We start from the raw sequence: 18,677 nt of genomic DNA, 5'->3' as shown, positions 1-18,677 counted from the left end.
CCTTCTTCTTTCTTCTTTCTTTCTTCTTTCTTTCTTCTCCCTTCTTCCTTCTTCTTCTTCCTCTTCCTTCCTTCTTCCTTCTTCCTTCTTCTTTCTTCTTTCTTCTTTCTTCCGTCTACCTTCTTCCTTCTTTCTTCTTTCTTCTTCCTTCTTCCTTCTTTCTTCTTCCTTCTTCATTTTTCTTTCTTCCTTCTTCCCCCTTCCTTTTTCCTTCTTCTTCTTCCTCTTCCTTCTTCCTTTTTCCTTCTTCCTTCTTATTTCTTCCTTCTTTTTTCTTCCTTCTTCCTTCTTTCTTCTTTCTTCTTTCTTCTTCTGTTTTCTTCCATCTTTCTCCCGTCTTCCTTCTTTCTTCTGTCTTCTTCCTTCTTTCTTCTTCCTTCTTTCTTCTTCTTTCTTTCTTCTTCCTTCTTCCTACTTACTTCTTCCTACTTTTTCCTTTTTTCTTCTTCCTTCTTTCTTCTCCCTCCTTTTTCTTTATTTCTTCTTCCTTCTTCCATCTCACTCCTTTTCTTTTTTTCCTATTCCGTTCTACTTCTTCCTCACTTCGCACTAGTCACTTCTCACTCCCCAGTACTCATTCGGCCTAATGGCCATTCGGCCTAATGACCGTTCGGCCTAATGACCATTCGGCCTAATGGCCTTCGGCCTAATGACCTTCGGCCTAACGGCCTTCGGCCTAATGACCCAGCATCCATAAAAACAGCTTTACAAAGAATTTAAGAAGATTTTTTTTCATTCAAATAAACGGAAAAAATCACAATATTTAGAAGAGAATTAAGTTACTGCTCCTGGACTTAGTGATCCCACGTCCCCTTCATCAAAAGCAAAGCTATTGAAAAAATATTCAGTTTGGTTCTTATTTTTTTCAATCTACAAAAAAAATGTGAGCACACATGATAGCGAAAAGAAGCAACGTTATTGTTGCTATATTTCTTTCTTTCGCTATGGACACTACACATAAGTAGGATGGAAACAGCTCCCCTGTTTAACAAAATTTAGTTTTAGACTAGCTCGAAATGACATCCACTATAAAAGTCCACGTGAATAATTGTCATACACCTACCCCCTCCCCATGAACAAGCGTGAACCTTACACTACTCCCCGTGGTTTCGTGATATATGGACGGACCCTTACATATTTTCAAAATCACGTGAATTAAACGTAAATTTCTGTCATCAAATGATTGTATATTGAAATCGAAAGTTGCTCCTTTTTTAAATAGCCCCTGTGCTATAATTCATGCTTCTTTTCGGATGATTTCAATTCTGTCAATTTTCAATCTAACATCACTTGTACTTTCTAGTTCCATGTGATAAACGCATGACCAGCAGAATGGAATCGCGTTAATTAGCAGCCACAACAATGGAACTTTCTAAGCAAACACGGCGCTTTTTAAACTGTAGCAGCAATTTCAACAGCGCCGATACCTTGTGACAATTTCGATAATAAATTTCACGGGACAGCGTTCTAATATCGTCCGCAGATAACGTGGTGGCCCACTTATGGTAGTCTACCGACAATGCAATGAAGACATTGTTATCCCAATTAGCATCCCACGGCAACACCTATCGCGAGTAATAAACATGTCAATGCTCTAACGAGACATAAACGCGACTCCTTGTAGAAACTGTTCACGTCAGGGAATAGCAGCACTGAACCGAAGTAAACAAGTACCTCCGGTAGCGATTCAACCAATTCCGGTGTATCTGGAGCACCGAACTTTAGAAAGTGATAACTCAACTACACCACAATCTCCATGTCGCCCGATTCGCTCGGCGTGCCGTATGCAGCGATGCTTAGCGCCTTTTATTGGAAAAGTGAAAATGAAATTTCTCCTGAAAGTGTATTTGAACCATTCGGATAACTAATGGCGCGGCCCAGATCCAAATGAGTTTCTTCTTGCGCGACATCCCGTCAACAAATGATCATTGAATTTTTAGGTGACACACTGAGCGGACGTGTTACCGATTTGAGGGGGCCCGACTTTACAGCCACTGGACATTCAAAGGATCGGACACCTTGAAAGACAATGGTCCGTAGTGCATAGTAGCAGTGAGAAGTGAAATTCTGGACTAATTGACGGGAATTTGTCACTAACAAAACAACGAACAGGAGCGATCGAACATGAAAGTGAACATTGTTTTGTGTGGGGTGGTTCTGGGGTTGGTGGGGTTGGTGAGTCAGACTAAGGCAGGATCCATTCAGATTAGTGCATATGGAAACGCGACGAGTAACAAGGATGTGCCGAGGAATGATACCGCGAGTAAAAGGTTAGTGCACCAGTAGACACCTAGATGGATTCCGAATGTGATGACAATTTGCGGGTTTCAGCGCTGGAACAGGACGGGCCATGGGTGGCGGGAGCTACCAAAATCCTTTGCAAGGAATGCTATCGCAGGCTGTCAATTTTAAGACCAGCAGTTATCGTGATTCGCGAAAGACACCAAAGTATATTGCATATCCAAGCCCAATGCAGACGGTATACTCGTATGGGCCATCGAATAATGGTGAGGTTAACAGTGAGTTGAATTGATGATTTTTATGACAAGTATTATGAACTTATTACAGCAGTTGCGATGGATCGGTTTGCTCCAGGGGAGGCATATGGTGGAACTGTGTTCAAGATAGTGAAGGCAAGAGAGCAAAAGATTAAAAATGGATATCAGTATCAGAAGCCAAGCGGTAAGTTGTCCAGATATTATGAAAACAATTGGAAAATGTTATTGAATTAGAAGCTAAATTGAAATATGAATTTGGTTATAACTAAAGTTTGATAACTTTTTACTTTTAAGGAAATGATTGGAACTATAGCAAGCATGGTGACATTTAACACATCACGCAAAGAACTATGATAGTTTCCGGATAATTGCATACAATTGTGAATAACTAGCCATTGTTTCACGGAAATGAACGTTACATTATAAACAATTGACGATATGCACGATTTCCTCAAAGTTACGCAATAATTATAAAATAATCAATTCGTTTAAATGTAACGTGGGTATTTTAGTAATAGTGGAAGATTGTTGAGGCTTGTCCTGGCTGTGTCCTTGGAAATGCCAAGGAAGGGAAACGATGATTAGCTGGTCACCTATTTGTCAAAGATGCAGAGAACTCTGCGACCTTTTATAGGTGGCGCGGGAGGGTTTTGTAAATGTCAAAACAAAAGGTATAACAAAAGGAAACCACTTGACTTGAGTGCCAGTGAGTGCCACAAAAGAACGTGAAAGACATATATAAGCAATGAGCATGAGCATGATTGACTGCCCACGGTTGTTACTCAGAAACAGGCCTTGTCCAAATGCAGGTCAATTGAGAAATGGATTCGGAAATGTTGGCGTGGTACTCGCTTTGATGGAAGTCGACGAGTCATCTACCCTGCTACGAGAAATCACTGGGATAATAAATAGGTATATGGGGTAGTGAGTGCAGTGAGGTTTGTTTTGGTTAACGCTATGCGGATATCGCGGATAGCGAGATCGTTCTGCGCTCCAAAACCACGTTTGATCGTGCACTCTCAAGAGAGAGAAAAGACAGATATCTAGATGAACCAGGATTTGAGCCCATGATCCCGTACTGGCCATGCATAATACGTAGCAACTAGACCGTAAAGTCCTTGCGTGGGTATTTTCAATCATCCAGCAAATATATCATTTATATCATGTTTTAAATGACCTCCGCTAACAAGTGTGCAATATGTATGATATTTAGTAATAAACAACCCTTGCCTTTTTGAGTGAATATTTTCCCGGAATCAAAAATGTAGTGAGTGTAAAATAGTACAAAAGGGTATAACTATAGTTACTTATTAGTAACCGTAAATGCCAATAAAGGGTAGCAAGTTTCTTGTGAATACTAATGTATGCCAGTATACATTAATGAGTATCCGGAAGGGCACGTGCATACTGTGGATCCCTGTTTTTATATTTAATGCAAGATCGAACGAATTTACGTGCAAACTACAACAGACAATTGGTAGTCGTCAATCTTCCCTTGGGTATTGGAGTGTAGGACTCTAAATGGAAATACCCACTAAAAACACATAGGGTGGGCAATTAGTGCATTTAGCACCCTTTCTAGATTGGCACGCTTTTTGCTACACGCTTCGGTTGTCTACTTTGTGTTGAGCTCATTGGCTCTTGTTGTTGAGACATTTATATCCCAGCTTGGTCACGTACTACTTGGAAAGCTGTAGGTAAACATACACCAATCATACTAAATTAGGCCTCCTTCCTGTTTGTGGTAATCGTTTACGTGGGAATGTCATCAGATTGGACAAACCGACGTTTGAATCTTTGTTTACAAAATCACATACGTCCTTTTGAATAAGTACCCGAGTAATATCTTTGGCGTTTCCCTGATCAACGCATATCCGATGCACTTTCTCCCATCATCGGGTGATCGCTCTAGGGAGGTTAGCACAGATTTTTCAGGTGAACCAAAGTGTATCGTCTATCGTTATTTTCCTGATTTTTTTTCGAAAGAATCGCTCTAGAAAATTCCGAAAAAATATTGACGGAATGCAAGGCGCAGGGGACCCGTCACCTCCTAAACGGGTACTGAAATGAATTCCTTTAAACATGTGCACTTTACAATCCAATCATATTCAGAAATAGGTGGTTGAAATTCAAAAGATTCCCAAAAACTTATTAGGGTATCCAGGATCCATAATATATGAAAGTTCAAAACAACTCGAAACATTTCGGGCTCAAGAATTCTCCTTGAAATCCTTCTAGAAGCTCCCCTGGGAACTTCTAAATTCCTCCGGAAAGTTATCCACAAATTCCTCTGAAAATCGTTCGAAAATCCTTCTCATGTAATTGTAATTCCTCCTTATCTAGAAACCCCTCACTATTTTTTTTTAGGAAATTCATGAGGAAATTCCTTGAAGATTTCTTTTCTTCAATCCAAGTATTACTTATAGAAATTTCTTTGGCTATTTTTCCAGAAAAATCTCCAGCATTTCCTTCAGGAATGCATTCGAAAGTTCCTTCAAGAATACATACGGAATTTCTTCCCAAAATTCCACCATAAGTTTCTCCAGAAATTTATTATGGAAATCCTCCGATCTCGCTCCATTTTTCCACTTGTATATCTTTCGGAAGTTTTTCTAGGATATTCTCCGGGCATTCCTCAAGGAATTCTTCCTTTATTTCCACCGGAATAACATCCAGGAAATTTTCCGGGGATACCTCCATAAATTCAATAGCGAAATCCTCTAAAATTTTATTCTGGGATTCTTTTCGCAATTACTTCAGAATATCCTTCAAAAACTCCTCTAGAAATATCTTTAGGAATTTCTCCCGGAATTTGTATTTCCCTGAAAATCTTACAGGTATTTTTCGGGAATTCCTTCAGGTACTTCTCCAGGAATTCTTTCGGGAATTTCTCCGGTGATTTTTCCGCGGAATTTTCCTAGAGTTCTTACCGGACTTCACTCGGGATTAACTCCAGAATTTAATTCGGAAATTATTTTGAGAGTTCCTCCAGGATGTCTTTCAAGACATTTTCTTCCAGGAATTTCTTCAGTGCAAACCCTCGGGAATTCATCCGGTATTTTCTTCAGCAATTCATCAGGAAATACTTTCAAAATTTGATCTGGGAATTTCTGCAATTGTGCATCCTGGTATTTTTCCGGGAATTCCTTCAGATATTTCTTCGGAAAGTCCTTTAGGAACTTCTCCAAGAATTACTTCAGGAGCTCCTCCACAAGTTTTTCTAAGAGTTCTTCCGGGAATCCCTCCAGGAACTTCACAGGAAATTCCTGGAGGATATTTGGCAGGAATTTCACGGGAAATGGGATTTCGGAAGTTCCTCTAGAAATTCAACTCCGGGTATTCCACCGGATGTTCCTCTGAAAATTCCTCCGGGAGTTCCACCAGTAGTTCCTCCGGGAATTCATTCAGGCTTTCTTTCAGGAATTCATTTAGGCTTTCTTTAGCAATTTATCTACAAATTCCTCCAGAAGTTCCTTGGAAAATTTCTCTGGGAGTTCCTCCGGGAGGTCCTTTAAGAATTCTTCCAGGAGTTCCTCCTGGAATTCTTACGGAAGTTCATTTAAGACTTCATCCAGGGGTTCTTACGAGAGTTCCTCCAGGATTTCTTCCGGAAATTCTTCCTGCAGCTCTGCAAGAAATTCCTCGAGAAGTCCCACCGGCAGTTCCCCTAAAAATTCCTCTGATAATTCTCCAGGAATTTCTCCAGAATTTCCTCCAGAAATTACTCTGGGAATTATTCCGCGAGTTCCTCCTCAGAGGAACACCCGGAAGAACTGCCGGTGAAACTCCCGGAGGAATTCTCGTAGAAACTCCCCGTGGAATCTCCGAAGAAACCCTCGGAGGAATTCTCGAAGGCACTTTCGGACGAATTTCTGAAGAAACTCCGCGAAACTTTTCAAAGGAATCCCCGGAGGAACTGGCAGTGAAACTACCAGAAGAATTTTGGAAAAAATCTTGGAGAATTCATCTTATAGACAAATCTCGTCTAGCTGAAACCTTTTTTTTTTCCTGTTCGGGTGTGCCACTGCGACAAATTATTAGATCTATTGTAGCGTTACCCGTATCCTTAGTGTTTAAGTGCATGTCGAATTACTCCAGTGCTATTGAGAAGCAATGCAGTATCGGTTTCGATACAGTTGTTGTTTTGTTTTCTCAAGACCACCATGACAAGTTCCGCTATTTAGACCCTTCATAGAGAGCAATCCCATTGAAGATGCGATAAGGGTTATCAATAAGGAATCAATCCTTTCTTGAGAAAACAGAATAGTAATACTTTTTTTGGCCATGCATTGGAGCCCTAGCCACATCCTTGTCTTGCTTCTAGAATATCACCAGCGAAACTCTTAAAACCCGGGATTTAGCTCTGTCTACAAGACCATTTCAAGCAAGAGAATTTGTTCAGTAATACGAACTTCCGTGTGTTCCTCTCACTACCATTTTTCACCAGTTCATGAAGAGTTAGTGCGTATTTAAACCTCTAACTCGATTTCAGCCTAGGTTCAGCCAGTTCAATGCTTGAAAAGTTGTTTCCGCTGCATATAGTTTAGCCTCAAACAAGAGGAATTCGAGTCATTCAACTGTCTGCAAGGTAGGTAGAAGGTAGAAGGGTAGATCTTACACCGCAACACACTACGTCAAAGTGATCTACCGTGTTACGGGAAGCTGAAACCTTTGTAGGGTACGTAGCTATGTAGCTGGACCATCATCATCATCATCAGAGGGCCTCCCAGAGAAATTCTCGGAGGAGCTTCTGGTGGAATTTCAATATAAATTCCTGAAAAAGCCCAAATGAATTCCAATTCTGGAGAAATTCCCGTAAGAATTTTCAGAGGAACCCCCGTAGGAACTGCCGATAAACTACCGGAATAATTCTCGGAGGAATGGAGGAACTCTTGAAGAAACTGCCGGTGGAACTCCTGGAAGAATTCACAGAGGAACTCCAGGAGGAATTTTCCAAAAAAACTCCTGGAGCATCTCCCAATGAAAATCTTGAAATTTCCACCAGAATTCTTTCAGGATTTCTTTGGGAATCAATCTAGGAAATCCTCCGACAATTTTATTGATGATTTCATTTTCGATATAATTTCTGTATAAATTTTCGGTTAAATTCCTGAATAAATTCTTTGAAATTTTCACAAGAAATTATTCGAAACTTTCACGGAAAATTCTATGGAATTTACACAACAAATTTGAAGACTTCGCGGAGTTCTCAGGAACGTTTACTGACAATTCTGCGGAACTTTCACGGAATATTTTTAGGAATTCCACGGTGCAATTTTTCAGAAATTTTCCTTAAGACATTGCCGAAGAAGTTGCTGGAGGCGTTTCTAAAGAATCCCTGATAGAATGCCAAGAGCAATTGTCGAAGGAATTCCTGGAGAAAGCTTGTATATTGTTTTTTCTGCCTATTTTGTAATAAATACTATTTGATTAGAAAGGATTTGTTTAGAAATTCAGATGTATGGTTCTAGTTTTCTAAAAATTTCTTTTCTCAGAACAATTTTTCCGTATGTAATTAAATTTCAGGAAAAATATTCGATTTGGTGGGTCACGTGCGCTATCGCCGGTGGGGTTCGCTGACTCACTATGAATGTGTGTATGACTTTTCGGCACAAAAGATTTTTTGTAACAATCTCACTCGCTCGTTGGTGTCACGCAATTGTGCGCTTGGCCCGACAGCAACCAGGCCCAGCGGTTGTTCAGCACTCCAATTCGGTTGTATTATGACCGTGATCAGCAAATTTTGTGGGAGACACTGTTTTCGACGTGTGGACGAACCTATACAGGTATCATCTAAAGAAACCATAGCCGGAAAGCTCGATACTATCGATATGACACGAACGCTCCCGTTGCAATCTGGATAGAGTTGCAACCTTGGAGCTACTTCGTTTGTTCCTGTCTCCTTTCATTCCATAAGCACTTCTCATCTTCCTAAACGACTGAGCCAATGGCCTTCATGCCCGAGATAACGCAAATTGCGTCCCGAGATACGGTGTGGTATGCACTGATCGCACGAAGGCACCTCAGCTTGGGCGTGCTCTCCAGTTTGTAGCCATTGCAGATCACACTAAGCCCCGTTGCTCAAAACCGGTAACGCTACATGCGTTTAACTGGAGGAGACCCTCGAGCTGTTGACCATCATTCTTGAAAGTGCCGCGGTTGCTTTTGAACCGCGTTTACTGGCGTATTCGACGTGGCTGCTGAAGCTGATTTTGTCGATGATCATAACTCCGAGTTGCTTTAGCGATCTGTTGGAGACGATCTCATAAATGCCGACGATGATGAACGCAACTTGCGTCTTATGATGCGCAAACGCTCGTTTCCTTCTACGCAATCCCTTATTACGCAAATCGTATGTACAACCTTCTCGATGAACTCGCTCTACACCCGTCATCAAACCCAACTAAGTATCTGACGTCCGACGGGAACTTCAGCCCCAGAACGCCGCCGTATATTATCTTCCATTAGTAGTCAACCCATGATCGATCTCTATGCTGCCGTAATCTAAAAAAGTGACGTATACGCCAAATTACATCATACATGTTTTCCATTTTTCTGTTAAAGAGCTCAATAAGTACTAATCGCTAAAATTTTTGGAAAACGGCGTATTCGTCACTTTTCACCTCATAATAAATTTCCTATAAAAAGCTCCAAATGCGGGGAACACTGGTTCTGATTGTGCATTTCAACTTGTTCTTCACAGCTGTGCGATCCCCAACAAAAACTGAGAGAAAACAAAGCGAAAATCATCACTTCTCTGTGGGGGCTGCATATCGTATTCTGTTTTTTCGCACTTGTAGACAAGTTTGATAAATTTGTTATTCGGAACACTTTTTACCTTTCTTTTGTCATTGTTCGTTATCTATGAGAGCGATTTCTGCGAACCCTTGTTTCAGCGATAATCCCGTGCAGTAGTGGATGCCACAGTTCTGTATTAAAACCTTGAAAAATCTGTATAATACTTTTGAATACACCCAGGTTTTTTTACACGGTTTGGTTTTAGTCGTTTAAGACCTTCCGCGTCAATGAAATTTTAAAAATCAGGTGAAAGTTTAAGTGCGAGAAATTAATGAGTTCCAACCGCGTAAAAAAAGTTTGAGCGCACTTCACACAGATAAAAATGTGTTGTGATTTTGCACATAATTGAACCATACAAATGAACGCAATATTCAATCGATCTTATTTGTCTTTTAAATCGAAATAAATTTAAGCTGTTTGAAAATTTCAGTCAAATTTTACACGTCGTTGAGTTTTTAAAACTATTTGATGTGCAGGTAAGTTATTGGCTCTCACAGGCACAAGACATTATGACACCTTATGGCTAACAAGTACTAACGTAAAATTTTTGATATTCACGTGCAGATAAGAGTAAGCTTTGATACTTATGGATACTTATGGAAACTCTTCAGGGCTCAGTGCCACTCATATGCACTCACTGGTATGCATTAGCGCTCACTGCCGTACATGGGAAACTTACGTGTTTGCACAAGAATTTATTAACACTCACACGTACCCATTGAAGCTCGAGGACACTTATTGAAACTTACTTGGTCTTCAGAGGGTCGTATTGGCGATTTGGAACCTGCCACAGGAACTCATCAGTACATGAAGATATTTAATGACACTCATTCATACATACGTTAGCGTTAGCGTTAGCATTAGCGTTGTTACGGTATACTTCGTAGATTGGACACTAGTGATACTCATGTTTCTTATGGAATCCTTAACCAGATTGCTATCGGAAATCAAGGTGGGAAATTACCCTTGATTCCAATCTAAGATAAAAATGGCATAAGCATGAGGATTACTACTCCCGGCCACGCCCATCTTTACCGTAACTAGGGATAGGAAAGGAAATGTTGATGTAGAACTTACTTAACGAGAGGCCCCCGACTTGGCGACGCCCTCATAAGTTCTACGGAGTTGGTTGTTGGGTAGGGTAAGGTAGGTCATGGAGGTTTGCCTCAAGTTGGCAATTCGACCCACAGACTATGTTGTTTACCTATTTTATTTAAACTCTTGCCAGAAAGAGTGTGCTAATATCGATACTATTTACAGTTTATTCTTTAAGTAATTTACAGGCGATTTCTTAACCTCAATCTATCAACAATCATCCGTTGAACAAATCTAAATTTACCAAATTTGTACTTTCTGCTCAGTGAGCAGAACGATTCTTCTAGGTTCATCGAATACAAAAATCAAACCATGCCTTTTAAAGATAATTATAATAAACATTTTACAAAGAGTTGTTTGAAGTATTTTCGCGATTTCTGATATAAAATTCAATAGCTCTGTGACGTAAACGGCCTAAATGCACCACCACCAGAAAATATTCATCACGCGCTGATCTACCTAAACACATATCACACATAGTAATAGTATGGTACTTCCTTTTGCGTTGTACAAATATGTTGCATTTCACAAAAAACATGACGCTTCTCTTTTCTCCATTCCATCAAACGTTTCACTCAAATTTCAATGATTCACTTCAATTTCAATAAAACACGTCACCGGATGAATAAAATAAAATAAATAAATAAATGAATAAATCAATAAATAAATAGATCAATAAATAAATAAATAAATACCACAATCACTCGCGAGCGCGTTACTTGTTTGGGGTTTGTAAATCACTTGGATAGTGGATCCAAAAGCTCTAGAACTGAACACTCACATTAAAGCCCAATCAAAAATAAAAGTTGCCAAAACAATACCACGAGCATGGCCTAGAATCAGTGCCAGCCCCAATGTGCGACTTCATTATAAGAAACTTTGTCCGGAATGCACTGGTTGGTCCATGCAGCATAATATAATTTAGCGGGTACCAGCACAGGTCAGTGGCGTAGCCACGGGGGTGGTTTTGGGCATAAACCCCCCCAGAGACAAAATGTTTAGAACAAACTTTTTTTTTGAAAAAAAAATGTTCAGAAAATCCCCCAGACCAATTTTTGGCTACGCCACTGGTACAGGTTCATAAGGTACCAGTCATGAATTTAGCCAGTCTAGTTCGCTAGTGCATGCTTGGATAACTCATTCAGTTGCATTATCTATTCGTTTTACCCGCTTAAGTAATCTCCGTGCGTGGTTATTGTTCATACTGTGAAGATGACGTATTTCCGGCTTCTACCCTGCCAGATAGGCGAATTTAGTCTGTGGCTGCAGCGCATTCCTGGTGATGGAAATTGTTTATTTGGAAGCCTCGTTCATCAGATAATGGGAATTCATCCTGAGGGGTCTACCTTTTCTGCTGCGGTGTCTCAGGTGCGAGCATCGATTGTGGTGTATCTGCGAAACAATTTTTCTAGATATTGGGCTTATTTGGACACTCATTCATACATACGGGCACTCAAAGTATGTCATTGACACTCATTCGAACACCATGGTATTCACGAACACTCACGGGTGTATCACGCATACTCATTAATACTAACGAGAGCTCGTTAGTAATAATAAACATTCATAGGATCTCACAGGCTTTTACATAAACTCATTGACATTTGCAGAAGAATAAAACGCGCTGAAGTCGGTTTTCGTGTGGTTGACAAAACCCCACCCGGGCAGAAGCCATGAACAGAATAACAAAACATGATAAGGACTTGATTGATACAAGAGATAAAAGAACAGGCAACAATATAAAAAATTTGCACCAAAATATCATTTAAATATCAAGATATGCTATGGATGAGAACAAACTAATGGCACTTGATATCGATCACTTATTACAAACTAGCTTTATGTACCCGGCCTTGCTCGGAATTGCCAGTTTGGTTTGCAGTTTTCTTTTACAATCGGAAAATGATAAAACCAATTGATCAACAGGGTAGTTGTGTTTACTTATTCATACTTTATCATTTGATTAAAAGAAGGCTTTTGGAAACATTGACTGATTTTGAAGAAGGGATCGTGGGTTTGAAAGGTCTTATTCCGGGAAAACGTCTATTTCTAAAGGAAAAACATTCATCGATGCCATATTCGGGCAACGCATATTTTTAAAGAAGGGATCGCACCCGCCGTTGCCTTATTCCGGGCAAATGCCTACTTTTGAAGAAGCAATCACATCCACCATTCTGAAGGAATCACATTAATCATTGCTTTTCACTGGGCATACAATTATTCCGATGAACAACAATACCCAATCCCAATACCCCCCCCAGAATTTGTGTTCCAAATTTGGTCAAAATCGGCCAAGGGGTTCAGAGTTTACACTGCGTTGATCGATAATTAAGCAATACCCCTCCCCCCATACCCTCCCCTTTTTCAAAGAGCATACTTAACCTCCCTATCGTTCCCTCTGTAAGATAAAGGATTTGTGTTTCAAATTCGGTTGAAATCGGCCAAGGGGTTCAGAATTTACACTGAGCTGACCGATAACTAAGAAATACCCCTCCCCCACACCCCTTCCCTTTTCCAAAGAGCATGCTTAACCCCCGATCGTCCCCTTCTTAAGAGAAGGAAATTGTGTTCCAAATTTGGTCGAAATCGGCCAAGGGGTTCAGAATTTAAACTGCGTTGATCAATAGTTAAGCAATACCCCTCCCCCCATACCCTCCTCCTTTTCCAAAGAGCACGCTTAACCCCCCTATCGTTCCCTCTGTAAGATAAAGAATTTGTGTTTCAAATTTCGTTGAAATCGACCAAGGGGTTCAGAGTTTGCACTGCGTGATCGATAACTAAGAAATACCCCTCCCCCCACACCCTCCCCCTTTTCCAAAGACCATGCCTAACCCCTATCGTCGTCTCCAAAAGATAAAGAATGTGTGTTCCAAATTTGGTTAAAATCGGTAAATGGGTTCAGAAGTTATGCTGGAACATACATACAAACATACAAACATTGAGTTTTATATATTTAGATAGATAGCATAACTTGATGTCCTCATGATATTTTAGTGCAAAATATTGATATTGTCGTCTGATCTTTTATCTCTTATATCAATCATGTTCATATCTGATTTTGCCATCTTATCAACATTTCATATTATTGAGATATTTTCTTCTACTCGGGCATTAATCCACCTGGTGGTAATATTGACTTTCTCATACATTATTAAAGGTTGTTTTTGAAGTATTATTATAGCCTTACGTAAACAAAAAAGGTAAAACGTGAGAAAATAATACCGCGTGAAACAATCCGCAACGAAAATCCACTTCAATTACAGAATCTATGTAAAGAAATTTCCACATTGGAGACTTTTTCGGATTCCCATTAGGCTAGCTTCATGATATATAAATACAAATATGATAGTTCGACTTAAAAACCTCATATTAACTGTGGAAGTGCTAAATAAGTGCTAAGTGGCGAAATAGCAATATCACAGTGGGGATGTGAGGTCAACAACTAGAAATTAAGACTATTTTTAAATCCACCAGGGGTATTATATCAATTTCTGGAAATATCATCTTAGTATCCTTGACGAAAAATAAATTGGTGGAGCTGTTGTAAAACTATTATTCATTCGTGTGCATAGAAGCATAGAAACTCTGCTAATGGATGCCACTCAAGAAAATCTTTATTTGTGAGAACTTTGTAATAGTATCAGTTCTAACCTTGTCATAAATTTTGGCAGTACTAAGGAAGCACCTGGAGAGGATTAGGAGGGATTGAGAGGGGGGATGTTAATACACAATAAGTATACAAACGATACTAAGATCAAACCACTTTTGAAACATTCAAATTTGGATGTAGATTAAAATCAGGACAAGGAGATGTACAGGATGATCCGAAAATCCGAAGGACAAAAAAAGGCGATGTTCTTCGGAGGTGAGTCGTTGCAGCCAGAAAAGAGGATCCAAGTTTAGCACACACCGTGATGATATTATAATATACACACGGCGACGATCCATTAAACTGGGCAAGAAAGATAAAACTTACAGATCGGATTAACTCATCCGCACAAAGTAGAACAAAATTCCGATGGCCGGCCGATCGCTCTGCTTACTGGAGAAACGCGACTGGACGCGAAACAAATTTTCATTTTCTCTGTTGAGAATCCCACAATTTGTGAGAACTGGGCTCCCTTCCAATAGTAACCAGATAGGAAAATCGATCGGGGTCGGCAATCTGGAGTCCAGCTCCACGGCTTGAAACCAGCCCATCCTTAAACCTACCTGTGTTAATGGTTTCTATACTTATAAAGGATTCCATCTTTCATTATGTCGTACAGACTTTTGTTTAATGTCTAATTATGCAGTTTCCAAAAAAACAATTTGAAGCAATTATAGTTTATCATTAGTACAATCAGTTCAAGATCACATGAAACAAACATTTCAAATCAAAATATACATGCAGCTAAGAGTTATTGTAGTGCCTAATCTTGCGATATGTTAGTATGTTAGAGAACATTTACCTAGGTAAACCATATATGATAGATTGAACTAGTTTCTAAATTATGTGGCAACGAACACAATTCACGGGCAGAAGCCATGAACAGAAAAACAAAACATGATATGGACTTGAATGATATAAGAGATAAAAGAACAAGCAACACAGAGCGTTAATGAATAAAGCTTCCAATGAATGATTAAATTTGTTATGATTAAATCATTCAACTCTATGATTAAAGATTATGATTAATGATTAATTCATTTTCGAAAATGAATAATGATTATGATTAATGAATAAATTAATTTTTGACAATGATTAACGATTATGATTAATGAATAAAACGTTTGAAGTATGATTAATGATTACTGATCGTGATTAAATGTTGAGACAATATGTGTATGATTAATGATTAACGATCGATATGATTAATGATTAATGATTATGAATAATCAAATTAAATGATTTGCTTAGTGATCAATAATCAAGTAACCGTTCGACCAAATTATGTTTTTTTACCTTTAAAATTGTATGATTATGATTAAAGATTAATGAATAAAAGCTATGCATGCAATGATTAAAATTAATGATTAATGAATAAACTCAAAAGAATCATGAATATGATTAGTGATTAATGATTAAATGCAAAAATCTATGATTAACGATTAGTGATTAATTATTGAATCGTATTTTTTGTATGATTATGATTAATGAATAATGATTAAATAACCCATTATTCATTAATCATGATTAAATCTATAATTAATCACTAATGCTCTAAAGCAACAATATCAAAAATTGTACCAATATATCATTTAAATATCAAAATATGCTAATGATAATAATAAAATAATGGCACAAGATATTGATCACTTCTTACAAATAGCATAACTCGATATTATCATAATATTTTAGTGCAAAATATTGATATTGTCGTCTGATCTTTTATCTCTTATATCAATCATGACCATATCTCATTTTGCTATCTAATTAATATGTGATATTATTGAGCTATTTTCGTCTACTCGGGTTTAGCCAATGTGCCACAGATAGAGCCAAATTATGGTATCGGTACGTAAAGAATTTGAAAACATGTTGTTCAATATATACTGCCGCTAACCGCAAGTCGAGCACATCTGTATATGGTGCAGATGTGCTCGACTTGCGGTTAGCGGCAGTATAGCTGTTGCGTTTAACCTTCGCTTTCGAATCTACAATTTCTTGCTCCGTTGCCGGTTTACAACGTTCCAATATTTTATTTTATTTATCACCGTCTTCGATACTACAGCGTACAGACTGTACATATTTCCTAATTTAACCTATCTTATAACTAAACAGTTCTGTACATCCGGCTTTTAAAAACATTTTTGGAGATATTAAAATCTTAAACATCTGAAACAGAGTTAAATGTAGGAGTCTAGCGGATTATTGTATCCATAATGCGTACGGTGATTTGGGACGGCCAGTAATTTTGAGTTCCAGAACCATCTGGGGGAACGTTAAACGGTATCTGCCCAAGGATCTCAGAACAGTCGATGTCCCCTTCGATGACGTTAAAGATAAATAATCGTTGCAATTTTGTCCGTCTGGTGGACAGTGGTTCTAAGCCTATCAATTGGCACCGTTCAGAATACGAAGGAAAATTGTTTCGATCATTCCAGGGAAGCAGCCGCAGTGCAAATCTTACAAACTTTTTCTGGACGCGTTCGATGGAAAGCATGTATGAGACATGGTGCGGAGTCCATACTGGAGCAGCATACTCTAAAACGCTACGTACCAATGTGCAATAAAGCGATTTCAGTGCGTATACGTCAGTGAAATTGGAGGCGTGACGGCAAATGAACCCTAGAGTTGACAAAGCTGTGGCAGTCATTATCCCCACATGCTCCTTGAATTGAAGCTTACTAATATTGGTGCAGATTCTCTAAAACGCCCTATCTCTATTAAGAGCTTACGCGAATCACATATCCAAAATATGCTCGAGTGCAATCAAGCTCATCCATCATCATAGCTTCAACCTACGTATTTGGTATGGAAATAGTGTCGATTGTCATAAAATCCATTACAAGAAATGTAATAAGATATCTTGGGCATGGAATTCTACTTGACATTTGTAGCCATGACCCATTATAATCAACCCTAACTGCCGAACTCGAATCGTTTGTTGGTTGTGATTGTGATGATACAAAACTAATTCCAACGCCTTCCAACTAGATTTTATTATCTGGATACTATAAAGAGAAACAAAATCCTCAAAGAAAACATTTAGCCTCTTTTAGGGGATGTTGAGGCTCTACATACCGGAAAATAAAATTCAAGAGACATATTTTTTCTGTTCATTTTTATTTATGATCTATTTGGACAGTTGAAAAAATTTGTTCAAATCATCAACATCAACAGAAGAACAATATTTATAATGCTTATTTTTTCCAGCCACATTTGACGATTCGAGCTCAAATAAACCGTCATCTCCTCCATCTTCCTCGGCGCCAGCCGACATGGCAGCTCCCATTTCTCCTCCATCACCTCCATCTATGATAGTAGCACCGACTCCGAGTCCAGCCATGTCTGCCGCCCCAGCATCAGCACCAGCATCTACAGCTCCAGGTACCGCTCCATCAGATCCATCCCCATCTAATCAATACATTCCTCCGTCAGATTTGAATCTGTTCGCACCGAACTTACACTCTCACTATCCTCCAAAAGAAAGTGACGATATCCGATTCAGTGGTATCTCAAGTTATCTGCCTCCAGCATCAGGAACACCCGATAGTCCTCCGGCAGATGACGCTAGTCCCCCTTCAGCCCCACCCGCATCATCCCCACCATCTAATCAATACATCCCTCCAGAAGGATTATTCCAATTTCCACCTAATATTCACTCCCACTATCATCCTCCACCATCTGAAGATACTATGCAGTACAGCGGAATTTCGAGCTACCTTCCACCACCTGCCGGACCAAGCGACAGCTACTTACCTCCCTCTCCCGGAGATTCGGCACCCCCCTCAGACTCTGCAGACATGATCGGAGCGATACCAATCGGACCGGATTCTCCGTACCCTTCCTACCTGCCACCATCACCGCCGAAACCACCACCAATGATGGCAAGCATGAACGCAATGATGCCCTCACCACCACAGCCTCCACCATCACCACCAAGCGCGCCGAAGGAAATTCCGTTCGATTACCATGGCTACGAAAGCTATTATCCACACGATCATGATCATGATCACGACCACGATCATTATCACGATCATGATCATGATCACTATTTCCACGATCACGAATATATTTTCGACCACGATCACGATCATCATCACATCGAGCTGATAACGACGACTCCGGCACCTCCGCCCCCAGCCAACACAGGAACAGCCCGTGTGAAGAACTACAGTTACTATTATCTCAGTCGAACACTGTGGTACGTCCCGCTGTACTTCACCGTGTACTTCACCTTCTATATCCTGATCTTGATTTTGCGATCCATTGCGAGGCATAAGGTAAGATTCAGTGTTTTATATCGGAAAGGAGGCACCAAACATTATCCGACGTTTTCTTCAACAGGTCAATTATCCCAACCAATGGACAGGGCGAGCGCTGCAAGATATGCAGTCTGTAACGAACGATCAGGCGGTACAAAAGGCAGACGTTATGACGACTTTTGTTATGAAACAGATTGACGAGTTCAAGGAAAAATATTTATAGTGACAAAGTTAAGGACATGAACATTCAAAAATTGCTCACTAGACATTTCTCGCAAATTCCCTGAATATCCTATCGACTGTCGACATGAAAGGTTTGATAGATGTTTACTGAGCAATGCTCTAATTGAAATGAGAATTAAACCATTATTTTAA

The 18,677-nt window shown here is 39.5% G+C and overlaps 1 protein-coding gene across 5 annotated transcripts in view; it reads left to right on the top strand.

Annotated features, from left to right (window-relative positions):
• The window catches only part of LOC134217084 (uncharacterized), a 59,154-nt gene extending 40,477 nt beyond the window's left edge, over positions 1-18,677 (top strand). For 2 of the 5 annotated variants that reach the window (XM_062695848.1, XM_062695847.1), the window contains exons 2-6: positions 1,941-2,270; positions 2,332-2,507; positions 2,569-2,682; positions 17,251-18,320; positions 18,385-18,677. In XM_062695848.1, the coding sequence (XP_062551832.1) occupies positions 2,125-2,270; positions 2,332-2,507; positions 2,569-2,682; positions 17,251-18,320; positions 18,385-18,525 (1,647 nt within the window). In that variant the 5' untranslated portion in view covers positions 1,941-2,124 and the 3' untranslated portion in view covers positions 18,526-18,677. Of the gene's footprint in view, positions 1-1,561; positions 2,271-2,331; positions 2,508-2,568; positions 2,683-17,250; positions 18,321-18,384 lie in introns of those variants that run through there. The other 3 variants (XM_062695851.1, XM_062695849.1, XM_062695846.1) reach the window with 3 other exon arrangements.

This window comes from Armigeres subalbatus, chromosome 2 (assembly GCF_024139115.2).
Source record: "Armigeres subalbatus isolate Guangzhou_Male chromosome 2, GZ_Asu_2, whole genome shotgun sequence".
In the NCBI taxonomy this organism is placed as follows: Eukaryota; Metazoa; Arthropoda; class Insecta; order Diptera; family Culicidae; genus Armigeres; species Armigeres subalbatus.
The sequence above is the reverse complement of the archived record's forward strand: the minus strand, read 5'-3'. Positions and strand labels throughout refer to the sequence as shown.